The sequence below is a fragment of the Oncorhynchus clarkii genome, unplaced genomic scaffold (assembly GCF_045791955.1).
Source record: "Oncorhynchus clarkii lewisi isolate Uvic-CL-2024 unplaced genomic scaffold, UVic_Ocla_1.0 unplaced_contig_10383_pilon_pilon, whole genome shotgun sequence".
NCBI lineage: Eukaryota > Metazoa > Chordata > Actinopteri > Salmoniformes > Salmonidae > Oncorhynchus > Oncorhynchus clarkii.
This window is the reverse complement of record NW_027261118.1, coordinates 143,239-164,561: the sequence shown is the minus strand read 5'-3', so window position 1 is coordinate 164,561 and position 21,323 is coordinate 143,239. Positions and strand designations below refer to the sequence as shown.

General features: G+C 47.5%; 1 protein-coding gene across 1 annotated transcript in view; it reads left to right on the top strand.

Annotated features, from left to right (window-relative positions):
* Positions 1-21,323, top strand: part of LOC139404929 (neurobeachin-like protein 2) — a 133,181-nt gene that overhangs the window by 25,031 nt on the left and 86,827 nt on the right. The window contains exons 4-15 of the mRNA XM_071147468.1: positions 352-1,017; positions 1,306-1,387; positions 2,805-2,917; positions 3,901-3,983; positions 8,149-8,234; positions 8,317-8,529; positions 15,031-15,127; positions 17,520-17,626; positions 18,000-18,092; positions 19,239-19,322; positions 20,395-20,493; positions 20,712-21,053. Of these exons, the coding sequence (XP_071003569.1) occupies positions 352-1,017; positions 1,306-1,387; positions 2,805-2,917; positions 3,901-3,983; positions 8,149-8,234; positions 8,317-8,529; positions 15,031-15,127; positions 17,520-17,626; positions 18,000-18,092; positions 19,239-19,322; positions 20,395-20,493; positions 20,712-21,053 (2,065 nt within the window). The remainder of the gene's footprint in view (positions 1-351; positions 1,018-1,305; positions 1,388-2,804; positions 2,918-3,900; positions 3,984-8,148; positions 8,235-8,316; positions 8,530-15,030; positions 15,128-17,519; positions 17,627-17,999; positions 18,093-19,238; positions 19,323-20,394; positions 20,494-20,711; positions 21,054-21,323) is intronic.

Below are 21,323 nucleotides of genomic sequence, written 5' to 3'. Positions count from 1 at the left end.
TAAAACAGCACCATCCTCTCTCTCATCTCTTCTTCGTCCTCTCGCCTTCCTCTTCCCCACTCCGCTCCTCTCCACCACCTGTTCTCCCCGACCCATTCTCCTCTTCCTGCTCCCCTTTCTCTTCCCGCTCTCCTTCCCGCTCCCCTCCCTCTTTCCTCTCCCCTTCCCGCTCCCCTCCCTATTTCCTCTTCCTTCTCTCTCCCTCTTTCCTCTTTCTCCCTCTTCCCTTCTCCCCTTCCTCTTCCCTCTCCTCCCCTTCCTCTCACTTTCCCTCCCTCTCCCTCTTCCCTCCCCTCTTCCTCCTCCCTCTTCTCCCCTTCCTCTTCCCCTCCCTCTTTCCTACATTCTCAGGCTGGAGAACTATATTGCGGAAGTTCCCCTCGTACCCAGGGACATACTGGTGTTCCTCAGTGACCAGCTATCACACAGTGCCATTCACCTCTCTGGGGGCGACAGTAACAACAGCACCCTGCTCCTCTCTGGGGGCGACAGTAACAACAGCACCCTGCTCCTCTCTGGGGGCGACAGTAACAACAGCACCCTGCACCCCTCTGGGGGCGACAGTAACAACAGCACCCTGCACCCCTCTGGGGGCGACAGTAACAGCAGCACCCTGCACCTCTCTGGGGGCGACAGTAACAACAGCACCCTGCACCTCTCTGGGGGCGACAGTAACAACAGCACCCTGCACCTCTCTGGGGGCGACAGTAACAACAGCACCTTGCTCCTCTCTGGGGGCGACAGTAACAACAGCACCCTGCACCCCTCTGGGGGCGACAGTAACAACAGCACCCTGCACCCCTCTGGGGGCGACAGTAACAACAGCACCCTGCACCTCTCTGGGGGCGACAGTAACAACAGCACCCTGCACCTCTCTGGGGGCGACAGTAACAACAGCACCCTGCACCTCTCTGGGGGCGACAGTAACAACAGCACCTTGCACCTCTCTGGGGGCGACAGTAACAACAGCACCCTGCACCCCCTGCTGCTTATTAAGTTCTTCATTATCGTCTGCAGGTAGACCTTATATGTTCTATGACCCTCAGTTCACCCCTTTGTTGAATGACTCTGCCCATCATTTCTACCCATGACTGATGCTAGATAACAAGAACAAATCTGCTAGAAGCTGATGCTAGAAAACATGAAAAGATCTGCTAGAAGCTCATGCTAGATAACATGAAAAAAATCTGCTAGAAGCTGATGCTAGATAACAAGAAAAAATCTGCTAGAAGCTCATGCTAGATAACAGTGAGATCAGAGAAAGATTGGTGACAATTTAATGATCTGAGTCTCTCTGTTCTTCAGGAATATGGAAAACATTGACCCAGAGAAGACCCCAGGCGTTGTCTTCGAGACCATTAAACTGTTAAACTTCTGCTTGACTCAGGTAAGACACAACCCTAGATGAACCTCATATACACACACACACACACACACTTAAGTTACACATTAGTAATTTTCAACAATGGAGGATCTGCAAACTATACTATATCACTCATTCATACTCTAGATTAATATACTTTTACTTTTGAGCCAGAATGATAATATACTGTCTATTGAGCCAGAATGATAATATACTGTCTATTGAGCCAGAATGATAATATACTGTCTATTGAGCCAGAATGATAATATACTGTCTATTGAGCCAGAATGATAATATACTGTCTATTGAGCCTGAATGATATTGAGCCTGAATGACTATTGAGCCTGAATGATAATATACTGTCTATTGAGCCTGAATGATAATAAACTGTCTATTGAGCCAGAATGATAATATACTGTCTATTGAGCCAGAATGATAATATACTGTCTATTGAGCCAGAATGATAATATACTGTCTATTGAGACAGAATGATAATATACTGTCTATTGCGCCAGAATGATAATATACTGTCTATTGAGCCTGAATGATAATAAACTGTCTATTGAGCCAGAATTATAATATACTGTCTATTGAGCCAGAATGATAATATACTGTCTATTGAGCCAGAATGATAATATACTGTCTATTGAGCCAGAATGATAATATACTGTCTATTGAGCCAGAATGATAATATACTGTCTATTGAGCCAGATAATGCAGTGGAGATGAGAAGAATACTATCCTATAAATCCACATTACATTTTTCCACCTAAAAGAAACAGAACTGGTTTCCTGAGAATAGAGGGGTGGGTGTGTGGCTGACCTGTGCATTGTGTTGTGGAATGTGTCTATATTGTCAGTATTGTTTGTGAAGAGTGTCATAAATAGTAATGTGTATTTAGAAGTGAAGAGTCATAAATAGGAATGTGTATTTAGAAGTGAAGAGTCATAAATAGTAATGTGTATTTAGAAGTGAAGAGTCATAAATAGGAATGTGTATTTAGAAGTGAAGAGTCATAAATAGGAATGTGTATTTAGAAGTGAAGAGTCATAATTAGGAATGTGTATTTAGAAGTGAAGAGTCATAAATAGGAATGTGTATTTAGAAGTGAAGTGTCATAAATAGTAATGTGTATTTAGAAGTGAAGAGTCATAAATAGTAATGTGTATTTAGAAGTGAAGAGTCATAAATAGTAATGTGTATTTAGAAGTGAAGAGTCATAAATAGTAATGTGTATTTAGAAGTGAAGAGTCATAAATAGTAATGTGTATTTAGAAGTGAAGAGTCATAAATAGTAATGTGTATTTAGAAGTGAAGAGTTTCTTAAAGAGGAATGTTTATTTAGTAAAAGTGTGTAGCTGTGTTTGTTATTATTTGCTCTGAGATGTCTTTGTTTTAAAAGCCCTCTCAAGGTCAAGTAAATATGTGTGTGTGTTTCAGCTGAAGAAGCAGCCTGCGGATCAGTCGTCCCTTCAGACAGTGATTCAGTATGGCCTAATGCTGTTGGAAAGTCTCTTTGACCCTTATAATACATGGAGGAGACGCCTGACAGGGTGCGTGTGTGTGTACGTGCATGTGTACGTGCGTGTGTACGTGCGTGTGTACGTCCGTGTGTACGTGCGCTCCCTACCCATGTTTTGAAGCTGGGTGGAGACCGACTGTTGGACTGTGTGTGTTTTGAAGCTGGGTGGAGACCGACTGTTGGACTGTGTGTGTTTTGAAGCTGGGTGGAGACCGACTGTTGGACTGTGTGTGTTTTGAAGCTGGGTGGAGACCGCCTGTTGGACAGTGTGTGTTTTGAAGCTGGGTGGAGACCACCCGTTGGACTGTGTGCGTTTTGAAGCTGGGTGGAGACCGCCTGTTGGACTGTGTGTGTTTTGAAGCTGGGTGGAGACCACCCGTTGAACTGTGTGTGTTTTGAAGCTGGGTGGAGACCGCATGTTGGACTGTGTGTGTTTTGAAGCTGGGTGGAGACCGCCCGTTGGACTGTGTGTGTTTTGAAGCTGGGTGGAGACCGCCTGTTGGACTGTGTGTGTTTTGAAGCTGGGTGGAGACCGCCTGTTGGACTGTGTGTGTTTTGAAGCTGGGTGGAGACCACCCGTTGAACTGTGTGTGTTTTGAAGCTGGGTGGAGACCGCCCGTTGGACTGTGTGTGTTTTGAAGCTGGGTGGAGACCACCTGCTGAACTGTGTGTGTTTTGAAGCTGGGTGGAGACCGCCCGTTGGACTGTGTGTGTCAGTATGTCTGTGTCTTTGTGTGTGTGGTGAAGGACCATGTCGAGGGCAGACTGTATAAACCCAACCCAAGGCCTTATCTCTGCATGTTCATCTGTAGTGGATGACGGTGTTGCTGCAACAGCTCTTATCTCTGTCTCCTTAAGGGTGCATCCCAAATGGCACACTATTCCCTATATAGTGCACTACTTTAGACCAGAGCCCTGTGGGGAACTACATGGGGAATAGGATGCTTTTTGGTACGGAGGCCAAGTCTGTAGGCCTGCTGTAAATATGTGTGTGTGGGTTTTTTTTTTTTTTAGGGAGGAGGTGAGCATGGTGGAGAGGAGCAAGTATAAGTTCTCCCCTCTCCCCTTACCAGAGGAGCTGCCTGCTCTATTCCATGGTGAGGCACCACTCTCTCTCTCTCTCACTCACTCACTCACTCACTCACTCACTCACTCACTCACTCACTCACTCACTCACTCCAGGCCTCCCTCCTACACCACACTATCCTGAGTAACTTCTCTCTTACAGCCTATGGTCCCAATTGTACTACTCCTTCCTCAAAACAGCTTCCACTGAGTCCCACTTCATTCAGCACCCGTCTATTCATATATATCTCTGTATATATTAACTACCTCTATTCATATACAGTGCCTTGCAAAAGTATTTGGCCCCCTTGAACTTTGCGACCTTTTGCCACATTTCAGGCTTCAAACATAAAGATATAAAACTGTATTTTTTTGTGAAGAATCAACAACAAGTGGGACACAATCATGAAGTGGAATAACATTTATTGGATATTTCAAACTTTTTTAACAAATCAAAAACTGAAAAATTGGGCATGCAAAATGATTCAGCCCCTTTACTTTCAGTGCAGCAAACTCTCTCCAGAAGTTCAGTGAGGATCTCTGAATGATCCAATGTTGACCTAAATGACTAATGATGATAAATACAATCCACCTGTGTGTAATCAAGTCTCCGTATAAATGCACCTGCACTGTGATAGTCTCAGAGGTCCGTTAAAAGCGCAGAGAGCATCATGAAGAACAAGGAACACACCAGGCAGGTCCGAGATACTGTTGTGAAGAAGTTTAAAGCCGGATTTGGATACAACAAGATTTCCCAAGCTTTAAACATCCCAAGGAGCACTGTGCAAGCGATAATATTGAAATGGAAGGAGTATCAGACCACTGCAAATCTACCAAGACCTGGCCGTCCTTCTAAACTTTCAGCTCATACAAGGAGAAGACTGATCAGAGATGCAGCCAAGAGGCCCATGATCACTCTGGATGAACTGCAGAGATCTACAGCTGAGATGGGAGACTCTGTCCATAGGACAACAATCAGTCGTATATTGCACAAATCTGGCCTTTATGGAAGAGTGGCAAGAAGAAAGCCATTTCTTAAAGATATCCATAAAAAGTGTTATTTAAAGTTTGCCACAAGACACCTGGGAGACACACCAAACATGTGGAAGAAGGTGCTCTGGTCAGATGAAACCAAAATTGAACTTTTTGGCAACAATGCAAAACGTTATGTTTGGCGTAAAAGCAACACAGCTGAAAACACCATCCCCACTGTCAAACATGGTGGTGGCAGCATCATGGTTTGGGCCTGCTTTTCTTCAGCAGGGACAGGGAAGATGGTTAAAATTGATGGGAAGTTGGATGGAGCCAAATACAGGACCATTCTGGAAGAAAACCTGATGGAGTCTTTAAAAGACCTGAGACTGGGACGGAGATTTGTCTTCCAACAAGACAATGATCCAAAACATAAAGCAAAATCTACAATGGAATGGTCCAAAAATAAACATATCCAGGTGTTAGAATGGCCAAGTCAAAGTCCAGACCTGAATCCAATCGAGAATCTGTGGAAAGAACTGAAAACTGCTGTTCACAAATGCTCTCCATCCAACCTCACTGAGCTCGAGCTGTTTTGCAAGGAGGAATGGGAAAACATTTCAGTCTCTCGATGTGCAAAACTGATAGAGACATACCCCAAGCGACTTACAGCTGTAATCGCAGCAAAAGGTGGCGCTACAAAGTATTAACTTAAGGGGGCTGAATCATTTTGCACGCCCAATTTTTCAGTTTTTGATTTGTTAAAAAAGTTTGAAATATCCAATAAATGTCGTTCCACTTCATGATTGTGTCCCACTTGTTGTTGATTCTTCACAAAAAAATACAGTTTTATATCTTTATGTTTGAAGCCTGAAATGTGGCAAAAGGTCGCAAAATTCAAGGGGGCCGAATACTTTCGCAAGGCACTGTATATCTCTGTGTATTAACTATATCTATTCATATATATCTCTGTGTATTAACTATGTCTATTCATATATATCTCTGTATACTAACTATGTCTATTCATATATATCTCTGTGTATATAACTACGTCTATTCATATATATCTCTGTGTATTAACTATGTCTATTCATATATATCTCTGTATACTAACTATGTCTATTCATATATATCTCTGTATACTAATTATGTCTATTCATATATATCTCTGTATATTAACTACGTCTATTCATATATATCTCTGTGTATTAACTATGTCTATTCATATATATCTCTGTATACTAACTATGTCTATTCATATATATCTCTGTGTATATAACTAAGTCTATTCATATATATCTCTGTGTATATAAATACGTCTATTCATATATATCTCTGTGTATTAACTATGTCTATTCATATATATCTCTGTATATTAACTACGTCTATTCATATATATCTCTGTGTATTAACTATGTCTATTCATATATATCTCTGTGTATATAACTACGTCTATTCATATATATCTCTGTGTATTAACTACGTCTATTCATATATATCTCTGTGTATTAACTACGTCTATTCATATATATCTCTGTGTATATTAACTACCTCTATTCATATATATCTACTTATGTACTTTTCTGCCTTTGGAGAAACACAGTGGGCAAGAGTCCAGTCGATATGTTCTGTCTTGATCTAAAGTGAATGATGTTATTTTCTAATTAGCCGTGTTCTCTCACTGGGATCTTAGTTGATTAAACACTTCTGTTGCTAGTGTCCTTTGATTAGCACGGAGCTAATCTGTAAACCATGTGGGAAACCTGTCTGGACAAGTTGAGTCTGTAGATTACAGGAAGCTCGACCTGACTGTTAACACCATGCTATTGAGAGAGGGAAGGGGTTGAGCTGCATCCCAGTGGGCACTGTATTCCCTATATAGTGCAGTGCTTTTGACCAGAGCCCAGTGGGCATTGTATTCCCTATATAGTGCAGTGCTTTTGACCAGAGCCCAGTGGGCACCGTATTCCCTAAATAGTGCAGTGCTTTTGACCAGAGCCCAGTGGGCACCGTATTCCCTATATAGTGCAGTGCTTTTGACCAGAGCCCAGTGGGCTCAGCCTCTGGTGTGTATAATACTGCTAGCTGTTGTTGGACCTATTACTAAGGCTTATGGCATCTCCATTGTCTTGATACATAACCTTGCCTAATGAGGGCTCAACCCACATCCTGCTATTTCTCAATGCTGTCCCAGTGTCCCTTGGATTTCCACATCTCTTTATGACATCACAGTGTACTGGCTGTGCATTCTGTCTTGTACAGTCGTGGCCAAACGTTTTGAGAATGACACAAATATTCATTTCCACGAAGTTGGCTGCTTCAGTGTCTTTAGATGTTTTTGTCAGATGTTACTATGGAATACTGTATAATTATAATTAAAGGATAATTACAAGCATTTCATAAGTGTCAGGCTTTTATTGACAATTACATGAAGTTGATGCAAAGAATCAATATTTGCAGTGTTGACCCTTCTTTTTCAAGACCTCTGCAATCCGCCCTGGCATGCTGTCAATTAACTTCTGGGCCACATCCTGACTGATGGCAGACCATTCTTACATAATCAATGCTTGGAGTTTGTCAGAATTTGTGGGTTGTTTGTTTGTCCACCCGCCTCTTGAGGATTGACCACAAGTTCTCAATGGGATTAAGGTCTGGGTCCTTTTGTGGCATGGCTGAAATGCAGTGGAAATCCTTGTTTTGGCATTCGGTTCATTTGCATGGCAAAGAGGGACTTTGCCATTAATTGCAATTCATCTGATCACTCTTCATAACATTCTGGAGTATATGCAAATTGCCATCATACAAACTGAGGCAGCAAACTTTGTGAAAATTAGTATTTGTGTCATTCTCAAAACTTTTGGCCACGACTGTACAATGTATTGATTGATTGGTCCCAGGCCTGTTGTCTCCTTCTGTAGCCTGGTCCCAGGCCTGTTGTCTCCTTCTGTAGCCTGGTCCCAGGCCTGTTGTCTCCTTCTGTAGCCTGGTCACAGGCCTGTTGTCTCCTTCTGTAGCCTGGTCTCAGATCTGTAAGTGCTCTTGTCAACTCCATTGCTCATTGTCAAGCCTAACCTTTTAGTATGACAGTGAGCGACAAGGAGTTGGCATGATGGTACAAACTGATGCTCAGGCTAGATTACCATGTCATCAAAACACCAACCATCAATATGTGGTTCACAGACAGCCTGTCAAAACAACAATCATCAATGTGTCGTTGGTTCACAGACAGCCTGCAGGACAGCCAGCAGATCCCAGAGGACCTCGCTCTCCGATTGGTCCATCTCCAAGGGGCTGTCATCAGTGGCAGCAAGGTAAAGCACTCTTACTGTACCTCTCTTCAGAATTGTGTGTGTGTGTGTGTTAACTCATATGTACGGTATCTATACATTCCAGAAGAACGGCCTGCTCTCCATCACCCTGCAGTCTGTGGAGGACCTTCTTTCTGTACTCCGAGCCTGGTGCCTCCGGACCTCCTCCAACCCCAAGGACCCCACGCTGCTACGGCTGACCCTGCAGTGCCTGACTGCAATGGTGCATACCCTCCACTCCAGTAGTCCTGCAGAGCGCCGGCTGGAGATCAGGACCGTGTTGGATGGCTACTTCCAGGTAGTAGCAACAGCAGTAGGAGGAGCAGCATCAGGGATAGTAGTAGTAGTAGGAGTAACAGCAGTAGGAGAAGTAGTAGTAGTGGTATCAGCAGTGGCTGTAGCAACAGTGGCTGTAGTAGCAGCAGCAGCTGTAGTAGCAGCAGCAGTAGTAGAAGTGGTATCAGCAGTGGCTGTAGTAGTAGCAGCAGCAGCAGTGGCTGTAGTAGTAGTAGTAGTAGCAGTGGCTGTAGTAGTAGTAGCAGTGGCTGTAGCAGTGGCTGCAGTAGCAGCAGTAGTGGCTGTAGTAGTAGCAGTAGCAGTGGCTGTAGTAGTAGCAGCAGTGGCTGTAGTAGCAGCAGCAGTGGCTGTAGTAGTAGCAGCAGTGGCAGTAGTAGCAGCAGTAGCAGTGGCTGTAGTAGTAGCAGCAGTAGCAGTGGCTGTAGTAGTAGCAGCAGTGGCTGTAGTAGCAGCAGTGGCTGTAGTAGCAGCAGCAGCAGCAGTGGCTGTAGTAGCAGCAGCAGCAGCAGTGGCTGTAGTAGCAGCAGCAGTGGCTGCAGTAGTAGCAGCAGCAGTGGCTGTAGTAGCAGCAGCAGCAGCAGTGGCTGTAGTAGCAGCAGCAGTGGCTGCAGTAGTAGCAGCAGCAGTGGCTGTAGTAGTAGCAGCAGCAGCAGTGGATGTAGTAGTAGCAGCAGCAGTGGCTGTAGCAGCAGCAGCAGTGGACGTAGTAGTAGCAGCAGTGGCTGTAGTAGTAGCAGCAGCAGTGGCTGTAGTAGCAGCAGCAGTGGCTGTAGTAGCAGCAGTAGCAGCAGTGGCTGTAGTAGTAGCAGCAGCAGTGGCTGTAGTAGCAGCAGCAGTGGCTGTAGTAGCAGCAGTAGCAGCAGTGGCTGTAGTAGCAGCAGTGGCTGTAGTAGCAGCAGTAGCAGCAGTGGCTGTAGTAGCAGCAGTGGCTGTAGTAGCAGCAGTAGCAGTGGCTGTAGTAGCAGCAGTGGATGTAGTAGTAGCAGTGGCTGTAGTAGCAGTAGCAGCAGTGGCTGTAGTAGCAGCAGTGGCTGTAGTAGCAGTAGCAGCAGCAGTGGATGTAGTAGTAGCAGCAGCAGTGGCTGTAGTAGCAGCAGCAGTGGATGTAGTAGTAGCAGTGGCTGTAGTAGCAGTAGCAGCAGTGGCTGTAGTAGCAGCAGTGGCTGTAGTAGCAGTAGCAGCAGCAGTGGATGTAGTAGTAGCAGCAGCAGTGGCTGTAGTAGCAGTAGCAGCAGCAGTGGATGTAGTAGCAGCAGCAGTGGCTGTAGTAGTAGCAGCAGTGGCTGTAGTAGCAGCAGCAGTGGCTGTAGTAGCAGCAGCAGTGGATGTAGTAGTAGCAGCAGTGGCTGTAGTAGCAGCAGCAGTGGCTGTAGTAGTAGCAGCAGTGGCTGTAGTAGCAGTAGCAGCAGCAGTGGCTGTAGTAGCAGCAGCAGTGGATGTAGTAGTAGCAGCAGTGGCTGTAGTAGTAGCAGCAGTGGCTGTAGTAGCAGCAGTAGTGGCTGTAGTAGCAGTAGCAGCAGTGGCTGTAGTAGCAGCAGTGGCTGTAGTAGCAGCAGCAGCAGTGGCTGTAGTAGTAGCAGTGGCTGTAGCAGCAGTGGCTGTAGTAGCAGCAGTAGCAGTGGCTGTAGTAGCAGCAGCAGTGGCTGTAGTAGCAGCAGTAGCAGCAGTGGCTGTAGTAGCAGCAGCAGCAGTGGCTGTAGTAGTAGCAGTAGCAGTGGCTGTAGTAGCAGTAGCAGTGGCTGTAGTAGCAGCAGCAGTGGCTGTAGTAGTAGCAGCAGCAGTGGCTGTAGTAGTAGCAGTAGCAGCAGTGGATGTAGTAGTAGCAGCAGCAGTGGCTGTAGTAGCAGCAGCAGTGGCTGTAGTAGCAGTAGCAGTGGCTGTAGTAGCAGTAGCAGTGGCTGTAGTAGTAGCAGCAGCAGTGGCTGTAGTAGTAGCAGTAGCAGCAGTGGATGTAGTAGTAGCAGCAGCAGTGGCTGTAGTAGCAGCAGTGGCTGTAGTAGCAGTAGCAGTGGCTGTAGTAGCAGTAGCAGTGGCTGTAGTAGCAGCAGCAGTGGCTGTAGTAGCAGCAGTAGCAGCAGTGGCTGTAGTAGCAGTAGCAGTGGCTGTAGTAGCAGCAGTAGCAGCAGTGGCTGTAGTAGCAGCAGTGGCTGTAGTAGCAGCAGTAGCAGTGGCTGTAGTAGCAGCAGTGGCTGTAGTAGCAGTAGCAGCAGCAGTGGATGTAGTAGTAGCAGTGGCTGTAGTAGCAGTAACAGCAGTGGCTGTAGTAGCAGCAGTGGCTGTAGTAGCAGTAGCAGCAGCAGTGGATGTAGTAGCAGTAGCAGTGGCTGTAGTAGCAGCAGTAGCAGCAGTGGCTGTCGTAGCAGCAGTGGCTGTAGTAGCAGCAGTGGCTGTAGTAGCAGCAGTAGCAGTGGCTGTAGTAGCAGCAGTGGCTGTAGTAGCAGTAGCAGCAGCAGTGGATGTAGCAGTGGCTGTAGTAGCAGTAGCAGCAGTGGCTGTAGTAGCAGTAGCAGCAGCAGTGGATGTAGTAGTAGCAGCAGCAGCAGTGGCTGTAGTAGTAGCAGCAGCAGCAGTGGCTGTAGTAGTAGCAGTGGCTGCAGTAGCAGCAGCAGTGGCTGTAGTAGTAGCAGTAGCAGTGGCTGTAGTAGTAGCAGCAGTGGCTGTAGTAGCAGCAGCAGTGGCTGTAGTAGTAGCAGTAGCAGTGGCTGTAGTAGCAGCAGTGGCTGTAGTAGCAGTAGCAGCAGCAGTGGCTGTAGTAGCAGCAGCAGTGGATGTAGTAGTAGTAGCAGCAGTGGATGTAGTAGTAGCAGCAGCAGTGGATGTAGTAGTAGTAGCAGTGGATGTAGTAGCAGTAGCAGCAGCAGTGGATGTAGTAGTAGCAGCAGCAGTGGATGTAGTAGCAGTAGCAGCAGCAGTGGATGTAGTAGTAGCAGCAGCAGTGGATGTAGTACTGCTACTACATCCACTGCTGCTGCTACTACTACATCCACTGCTGCTGCTACTACAGCCACTGCTGCTGCTGCTGCTACTACAGCCACTGCTGCTACTACTACAGCCACTGCTGCTGCTACTACAGCCACTGCTGCTACTACTACAGCCACTGCTACTGCTACTACTACAGCCACCGCTGCTACTGCTGCTACTACAGCCACTGCTGCTGCTACTGCAGCCACTGCTGCTACTACTACAGCCACTGCTACTGCTACTACTACAGCCACTGCTGCTGCTGCTGCTACTACAGCCACTGCTGCTGCTACTGCAGCCACTGCTGCTGCTGCTACTACTACATCCACTGCTGCTACTACTACATCCACTGCTGCTGCTACTACAGCCACTGCTGCTACTACTACAGCCACTGCTGCTGCTACTACATCCACTGCTACTACTACAGCCACTGCTGCTGCAGTAGCAGTGGCTGTAGTAGTAGCAGCAGTGGCTGTAGTAGCAGCAGCAGTGGCTGTAGTAGTAGCAGCAGTGGCTGTAGTAGCAGCAGCAGCAGCAGTGGCTGTAGTAGCAGCAGCAGTGGATGTAGTAGTAGCAGCAGTGGATGTAGTAGTAGCAGTAGCAGTGGCTGTAGTAGTAGCAGCAGTGGCTGAATTAGCAGCAGCAGTGGATGTAGTAGTAGTAGCAGTGGATGTAGTAGTAGCAGCAGCAGTGGATGTAGTAGTAGTAGCAGTGGATGTAGTAGCAGTAGCAGCAGCAGTGGATGTAGTAGTAGCAGCAGCAGTGGATGTAGTAGCAGTAGCAGCAGCAGTGGATGTAGTAGCAGCAGCAGTGGATGTAGTAGCAGTAGCAGCAGCAGTGGCTGTAGTAGCAGCAGCAGTGGATGTAGTAGCAGTAGCAGCAGCAGTGGATGTAGTAGCAGTAGCAGCAGCAGTGGATGTAGTAGTAGCAGCAGCAGCAGTGGATGTAGTAGCAGCAGCAGTGGCTGTAGTAGTAGCAGTGGATGTAGTAGCAGCAGCAGTGGCTGTAGTAGTAGCAGCAGTGGCTGTAGTAGCAGCAGCAGTGGATGTAGTAGTAGTAGCAGCAGTGGATGTAGTAGCAGTAGCAGCAGCAGTGGCTGTAGTAGCAGCAGCAGTGGATGTAGTAGTAGCAGCAGTGGATGTAGTAGCAGCAGCAGTGGCTGTAGTAGCAGTAGCAGCAGCAGTGGATGTAGTAGTAGCAGTAGCAGTGGCTGTAGTAGTAGCAGCAGTGGCAGCAGTGGCAGTAGTAGCAGCAGTGGCTGTAGTAGCAGCAGCAGTGGCTGTAGTAGTAGCAGCAGTGGCTGTAGTAGCAGCAGCAGCAGTGGATGTAGTAGCAGCAGCAGTGGCTGTAGTAGTAGCAGTGGATGTAGTAGCAGCAGCAGTGGCTGTAGTAGTAGCAGCAGTGGCTGTAGTAGCAGCAGCAGTGGATGTAGTAGTAGCAGCAGTGGATGTAGTAGCAGTAGCAGCAGCAGTGGCTGTAGTAGCAGCAGCAGTGGATGTAGTAGCAGTAGCAGTGGCTGTAGTAGCAGTAGCAGCAGCAGTGGATGTAGTAGTAGCAGTAGCAGTGGCTGTAGTAGTAGCAGCAGTGGCTGTAGTAGCAGCAGCAGTGGCTGTAGTAGTAGCAGCAGTGGCTGTAGTAGCAGCAGTAGCAGCAGTGGCTGTAGTAGTAGCAGTGGCTGTAGCAGCAGTGGCTGTAGTAGCAGCAGTAGCAGTGGCTGTAGTAGCAGCAGCAGTGGCTGTAGTAGCAGCAGTAGCAGCAGTGGCTGTAGTAGTAGCAGTAGCAGTGGCTGTAGTAGTAGCAGCAGTGGCTGTAGTAGCAGCAGCAGCAGCAGTGGCTGTAGTAGTAGCAGTGGCTGTAGCAGCAGTGGCTGTAGTAGTAGTAGCAGCAGTGGCTGTAGTAGCAGCAGTGGCTGTAGTAGCAGCAGCAGCAGCAGTGGCTGTTGTAGTAGCAGTGGCTGTAGTAGCAGCAGCAGTGGCTGTAGTAGCAGCAGCAGTGGCTGTAGTAGTAGCAGCAGCAGTGGCTGTAGTAGCAGCAGCAGTGGCTGTAGTAGTAGCAGCAGCAGTGGCTGTAGTAGTAGCAGCAGTGGCTGTAGTAGCAGCAGCAGTGGATGTAGTAGTAGCAGCAGTGGATGTAGTAGTAGCAGTAGCAGTGGCTGTAGTAGTAGCAGCAGTGGCAGTAGTAGCAGCAGCAGCAGCAGTGGCTGTAGTAGTAGCAGCAGCAGTGGCTGTAGTAGTAGCAGCAGTGGATGTAGTAGTAGCAGTAGCAGTGGCTGTAGTAGTAGCAGCAGTGGCTGTAGTAGCAGCAGCAGCAGCAGTGGCTGTAGTAGTAGCAGCAGCAGTGGCTGTAGTAGCAGCAGCAGTGGCTGTAGTAGTAGCAGCAGTGGCTGTAGTAGCAGCAGCAGCAGTGGATGTAGTAGCAGCAGCAGTGGCTGTAGTAGTAGCAGTGGATGTAGTAGCAGCAGCAGTGGCTGTAGTAGTAGCAGCAGTGGCTGTAGTAGCAGCAGCAGTGGATGTAGTAGCAGTAGCAGCAGCAGTGGCTGTAGTAGCAGCAGCAGTGGATGTAGTAGCAGTAGCAGTGGCTGTAGTAGCAGTAGCAGCAGCAGTGGATGTGGTAGTAGCAGTGGCTGTAGTAGTAGCAGCAGTGGCTGTAGTAGCAGCAGCAGTGGCTGTAGTAGTAGCAGCAGTGGCTGTAGTAGCAGCAGTAGCAGCAGTGGCTGTAGTAGTAGCAGTGGCTGTAGCAGCAGTGGCTGTAGTAGCAGCAGTAGCAGTGGCTGTAGTAGCAGCAGCAGTGGCTGTAGTAGCAGCAGTAGCAGCAGTGGCTGTAGTAGTAGCAGTAGCAGTGGCTGTAGTAGTAGCAGCAGTGGCTGTAGTAGCAGCAGCAGCAGCAGTGGCTGTAGTAGTAGCAGTGGCTGTAGCAGCAGTGGCTGTAGTAGTAGTAGCAGCAGTGGCTGTAGTAGCAGCAGTGGCTGTAGTAGTAGCAGCAGCAGTGGCTGTAGTAGTAGCAGTGGCTGTAGTAGCAGCAGCAGTGGCTGTAGTAGCAGCAGCAGTGGCTGTAGTAGTAGCAGCAGCAGTGGCTGTAGTAGTAGCAGTAGCAGTGGCTGTAGTAGTAGCAGCAGCAGTGGCTGTAGTAGTAGCAGTGGCTGTAGTAGCAGCAGCAGTGGCTGTAGTAGCAGCAGCAGTGGCTGTAGTAGTAGCAGCAGCAGTGGCTGTAGTAGTAGCAGCAGCAGTGGCTGTAGTAGTAGCAGCAGCAGTGGCTGTAGTAGTAGCAGCAGCAGTGGCTGTAGTAGTAGCAGCAGCAGTGGCTGTAGTAGTAGCAGCAGCAGTGGCTGTAGTAGCAGCAGCAGTGGCTGTAGTAGCAGCAGCAATGGCTGTAGTAGCAGCAGCAGTGGCTACAGTAGCTTGATCTTGGTGGGATCTTGTTGGGAAAGTGTCTGCTCTTTTATATCAATTGAAGCTTGGTCTGGTGGAGGGTAGGAGTGTGGTTAGACATGGCATTAGTATTTGAGTTAATGGAGGTATGCAACCGTTTCTGATACTTCCAGGTCCTGAACTGGAACCGGCCTCCAGGGTTAGGGAACGAGCAGGAGGACGGGCAGAGCTGGGAGGAACACCTCATCACTCTCCAGAGTCACATGCTGAGTAAGAGGCCTCATCATCCAAAATACACTCCCCAAATATTAGTCTGGTCCCACTAACGTTTGTGCCATCATGCCCCATATGGAAAACAAATAACAATCTTCTATGACAGAAGAAGATTATTAGTACAGAAATCGAATAAGTAACTGATTTAGTACGTTTTGTCTTATACACTATATAGACAAAAGTATGTATGGACACCCCTTCCAATTAGTGGATTAGGCTATTTCAGCCACAAACCCAGATTCGCTGACAGCCATGCAATCTCCATAGACAAACTTCTATTTACATTTATTGTATGCTGTAGCATTACGTTTTCCTTTCACTGGAACTAAGGGGCCCGAACCATGAATGACCGCCTCAGACCATTGTTCCTCCTCCACCAAACTTTACAGTTGGCTCTGTGCATTCGGGCAGGTAGGGTTCTCCTGGCATCTGACAAACCGATTGACGAATCTGGGACTACCAGATGGTGAAGTGTGATTCATCGCTCCAGAGAACACGTTTTCACTGCTCCAGAGTCCAATGGTGGCGAGCTTTACACCACTCCAGCCCACGCTTGGCATTGCACATGGTGATATCAGACTTGTGTGCGGCTGCTCGTCCATGGAAACCCATTTCATGAAGCTCCCAATGAACAGTTTTGGTGCTGACGTTGCTTCCAGAGGCAGTTTGGAACTCGGTAGTGAGTGTTGCAACCGAGGACAGACGATTTTTACACGCTGTGCGCTTCAGCACTCAGTGGTCCCATTCTGTGAGCTTATGTGTCCTACCATTTCATGGCTGAGCCATTGTTGCTCCCAAACATTTGCACTTCTATTCGACCGGGGCAGCACTAGCAGGGCAGACATTGGTTGGAAAGGTAGCATTCTATGACAGTGCCACGTTGAAAGTAACTGAGCTCTTCAGTAAGGCCATTCTACTGGCAGAATGACAGAGGTTTACCTTGTCAGCTCAGGGATTCGATTTTGCAACCTTTCAGTTACTAGTCCAATGCTCTAACCACTAGGCTACCTGCCGTCTACCTACCGTCTATGGAGATTGCATGGCTGTGTGCTCAATGTTATTCACCTGTCACCAACAGGTGGGGCTGATGAGACAAGGATATCCCTACCGGCCAAACCCTCCCTTACCCGGACGACGCTAGGCCAATTGTGCGTTGCCCCACAGACCTCCGGGTCGCGGCCGGCTGCGACAGAGCCTGGGCTCGAACCCAGAGTCTCTGGTGGCACAGCTTTGATATTTGTCACTGACTACTACCAATGTGCTAACATGAGAATGATTGTTGAGGGATCGCCACTTAATAACAAAATAGATTCACTGCTGTTACTGAGTCATTCCTCCTCTTCCTCTTCCTCTTCCTCATCCTCCTCCTCCTCTCCTTATTCTTTCCCTCCCCACATCTCTTCCTCCTTTCCTCCTCTCCTCCCCTCCTCTCTTCCTCATCCTCTTCCTCTCCTCCTCTCTTCCTCATCCTCCTCTTCCTCTCCTCCTCTACCCCTCTCCTCCTCTCTTCCTTTCCTCTTCCTCCTCTCCTCCTTTCCTCCCCTCCTCATCTTCCTCTCCTCCTCTACCCCTCTCCTCCTCTCTTCCTTTCCTCTTCCTCCTCTCCTCCTCTCCTCCCCTCCTCATCTTCCTCTCCTCCTCTACCCCTCTCCTCCTCTCCTCCTCTCTTCCTCCTCTCCTCCTCCTGCTCGCGGTGGACTTTTCTTCTTTCTTCAGTAAGTCTCATGTTGCAGGACGTCAGACAGTGGTATGCAAGGTATTGACATGTGAATGTGAGACCTCCGAAGGCTTAGCTGACAGGTTCCCCCTTACGTTTTTAATATAATACATGGAGCATATCTGTTGTGTCTCAATGTTAACCACCTGCTGGTGTTAAAAGGGCTTTTATAAATACATTTGATTGATTGAGATGTTACAAGAATCTTCTATGAATCTTGGATGCGTGTTTGCTGCTATATGTATTACATCCAGGTAGAACATACAGGAATCTTGTCTTCTATATCTGTTCCATATGGGGCCGACTTCATTGTTGTCCTTCTCAAGCCAAACATGGCATGATAATGAGTGACAGGGAGTTGGCATGATAGCACCAACAGACTGGCCCTCAGACTGGCCCTCAGACTGGCCCTCAGACTGGCCCTCAGACTGGCCCTCAGACTGGCCCACAGACTGGCCCACAGACTGGCCCTCAGACTGGCCCACAGACTGGCCCACAGACTGGCCCTCAGACTGGCCCACAGACTGGCCCACAGACTGCCTGACAGTCAAAACATGAGACATCTCTCTTCTATATGAAGGTTTATCTCTGAAGGCCAGTTATTTATTATTGTTGTAAATGTGACAAGTTATTTATGGTGTTGTTGATGATGAGTCGTATTGTCCTCAACAGCTTCGGTTCCTGAGATCCTGCAGTGTTCAGACAGACCGGTGCTGCAGGCCATCTTCCTCAACAACAACTGCTTCGAACACATCCTCCGACTCATCCAGAACAGCAAGGTCTGTTCTTTCTTTCTTTCTTTCTTTCTGTCTGTCTGTCTGTCTGTCTGTCTGTCTGTCTGCCTGTCTGCCTCTCTGTCTGTCTGTCTGCCTCTCTGTCTGTCTGTCTGTCTCTCTCTCTGTCTGTCTGTCTGTCTGTCTGTCTGTCTGTCTGTCTGTCTGTCTGTCTGTCTGTCTGTCTGTCTGTCTGTCTGTCTGTCTGTCTGATGTCAGTGGTTATCAAAGGTGTGTCCATACTGCAGCAGGTGTGTCCTTCCTGCAGCAGGTGTGTCCTTCCTGCAGCAGGTGCTGCCACAGTGGAGAGCCAAACATGGTCCTCTCTGAGTTGACATTGTCTCTGTCTGTCTGTCTGTTTGTGTGTCCTGTCCTGTAGCTCTATCACAGTAAAAGGTGTAGGTCGGAGCGTGAGGGGGTGTGTGACCTCACCACACGTTTGCTCACGGACACAGAGGGTGAAGTAGACCAGGTACTTTCCCTCCGTGATCATGTTGAAATAGGTCTGACTGTCAGCAGAAAACTCAGCCTCTTCTCTCTCTCTCTCCTCCTCTCTTTATCTCTCTCTCTGTCTTGCCCTCTCTTTCATTCTCTCATGCTCTCTCCTCTCCCTCCTCTCCTCCCTTCTCACCTCCCCCACCCACCTCAAGTCTATAGCTACATAGTATAATTGCACTACCGGCATAATCTACAAATGAGGGCGACTGGCCAGACTTCCTGGTAAAGAGGCATCCTGTTTAAAGAGCTCAGAGAGAGATGGAGGGTAGGATGATCTGTGTACTAGACTAGTAGCTGTCTCTCTTCTTTTTTGTTGTTGACCATTAGTTTGTTTTTCCACAGAACTCAGTCAAGTATACAGCCCCCTCTCCACCCCCCCAAATCTAAATACATTCATTCTCACAGAGGGATCCAGGAACAAAACACTGAGGGATTTAAAAAAAAATCTAAAACAAACTGACATTCACAGACAGAAACAAAACGGCCACTATAGAGAACATTCTCTAAGAATGTCTGGTTTTAGAATATAACGAGTGTAGTGCTGTGTAGCTGGGTAGTCCAGTCGTCCAGTGTGTTATTGCGGGTGGATATGAGCCTCTCTCTCTTCTTACACACTATATTCTCTAATAGAGGCTGAGTGTCCTGCTGTCATCAGTAGGTCAGATTGTGTGTGTGTGTGTGTGTGTGTGTGTGTGTGTGTGTGTGTGTGCTCATCTCTCCAAGCATGTATCACCTCACTGTCTCAAGGCTCCTGTTGGGATCGTCCTCCTGCATGTCTGCTGGTTTGGTATCTTTCACAATGTCTTGTGGTTGTAGATGTGTGATGGAATCTGTGTCCTTTGCAGCGCTCGGTTATTGTGTAACAATGGGTTTTGCTTGTGTGTCACATTCCTTTTTTGTGGCAGAAGACTTTTACAATCTTATTAGTTGTGTGATGGTTTGGGTTCTGCATGTCAACACCTGTCATTGATTGACCCAGTTGTTATGGTAACTTCTGTCTTTTCCCTGTGTGTGTTTTCATGTATATATGTCCCCTTGAGTTGGTGTGGGGTGTCACCTGTACAATACTGTATGTTAAGTCTGCGGTGTCACATATTATTATGTCCCCCTGACTGTGTAGGTTTTGGAGAAAGGTTCCGACTGCATTACAGTCCATGCCCTCGGAGTCCTCACATCCATCATGAGTAACTCCCCTTCTGCCAAGGTAAGGATTTCTACAACTAGTGTGGCCCGCTGGGTATTGAACCCTAGTCATCCAGACTACATTAGCTCTCCCAGTTGAAGCTTAGGCAGTATTTCATGGAGATTACACAGTCTTCAGGTCTTAGGCAAGGCTTTTCATCACACAATCATAGTTCTAGTACCATCTTCCTCTGTCTGACACACACACACACACACACACACACACACACACACACACACACATACACATTATCAGAACAGAAAAAGAGCCGGATAAGGCTTGACACTGTTTTCATTCTTGTTTAGACAGTCTCATTATCCTCCTGTCTGTTGTGTGGCTCTTTGCCAGGGAGGAAGTTCTTTCATTATTTCTCTGTCCCAAATGGCAACCTATTCCCTGTATAGTGCACTGCTTTTGACCAGGGCCCATAGGGTTCTATATAGAGAATAGGTTGCCGTTTGGGAGGCATATTTGTGTCTCTGTACATTACTGGCCTGTCTATATTTGTGTCTCTGTACATTACTGGCCTGTCTATATTTGTGTCTCTGTACATTACTAGCCTGTCTATATTTGTGTCTCTGTACATTACTAGCCTGTCTATATTTGTGTCTCTGTACATTACTAGCCAGTCTATATTTGTGTCTCTGTACATTACTGGCCTCTCTATATTTGTGTCTCTGTACATTACTAGCCTGTCTATATTTGTGTCTCTGTACATTACTAGCCTGTCTATATTTGTGTCTCTGTACATTACTGGCCTCTCTATATTTGTGTCTCTGTACATTACTGGCCTGTCTATATTTGTGTCTCTGTACATTACTAGCCTGTCTATATTTGTGTCTCTGTACATTACCGGCCTGTCTATATTTGTGTCTCTGTACATTACCGGCCTGTCTATATTTGTGTCTCTGTACATTACTGGCCTGTCTATATTTGTGTCTCTGTACATTACTAGCCTGTCTATATTTGTGTCTCTGTACATTACTGGCCTGTCTATATTTGTGTCTCTGTACATTACTGGCCTGTCTATATTTGTGTCTCTGTACATTACTAGCCTGTCTATATTTGTGTGTCTGTGTTCTTCTCCCTCCAGGAGGTTTTCAAGGAGAGGATTGGCTACTCCCAGCTGTTTGACGTGCTGAAGAGTCAGGGTCAGCCCACTAAACGCCTGCTGCAGGAACTCATGAACATGGTGAGCAGATCAACACCTCCTCACTTCATCTGGTTAAAGGGATACTAATGTAGAGTGTAAAGGGAGAGAATGTCATGTTGTCATGAAGGCCATTAGTCCTTTACTTGTCATCGTTCTGTGGGTTAGATATATTTGGACTTCCACAAAAACCTCTGACTACTCTCTCACTCCTCTCTCATTGCCTTCCTCTTTTCTCTCCCTCTCCTTCTCTCCACTAGGCGGTGGAAGGGGAACACGCCCACGCCCATCACCTGGGTGTCAGTAACGACCAGCCCCTCCTCCTCCTCCTACAGTGGCTGCCTGACCTGGCCCCCCAGAGGGACCTGCAGCTCCTGGTAGCCCAGTGGCTGGCTGCGGTCTGCGGGGGCTCCCTGGCCTGCCGTACAGTGGCTGTGGAGGCCGGCCTGGTGGGGGCTGTGCTCCATGTCCTCTCCCAGCCACAGAGACTGGACCGCCAGTGTGCCGATGGCCTCCTGGGGATGTTACAGGACATGGGGTCTCTCTGTCTGAGGCCTGCTGAGCTGAAGTCTCTGTTGAGGCTGCTCCGACCCCTCGATCAGGTATTTGATTTCAAATTGATGCTCTGTAATGCTTTAATTTGTGTAATCTACAGTGCAATATACAGAGTCATTTACAGAGTCATTTACAGTGCCCTCTGTAATTATTGGGACAGTGAAGCATTTAGAAAAATAATAATTGGGCTTTATACTCCAAATATCATACCCCCACCCAAAATACTAACCTCGCCTGTTATTGTAATGGTGAGAGGTTTGCATGTCTTGGTGGTATGATATAAAATACTAACCTCCCCTGTTATTGTAATGGTGAGA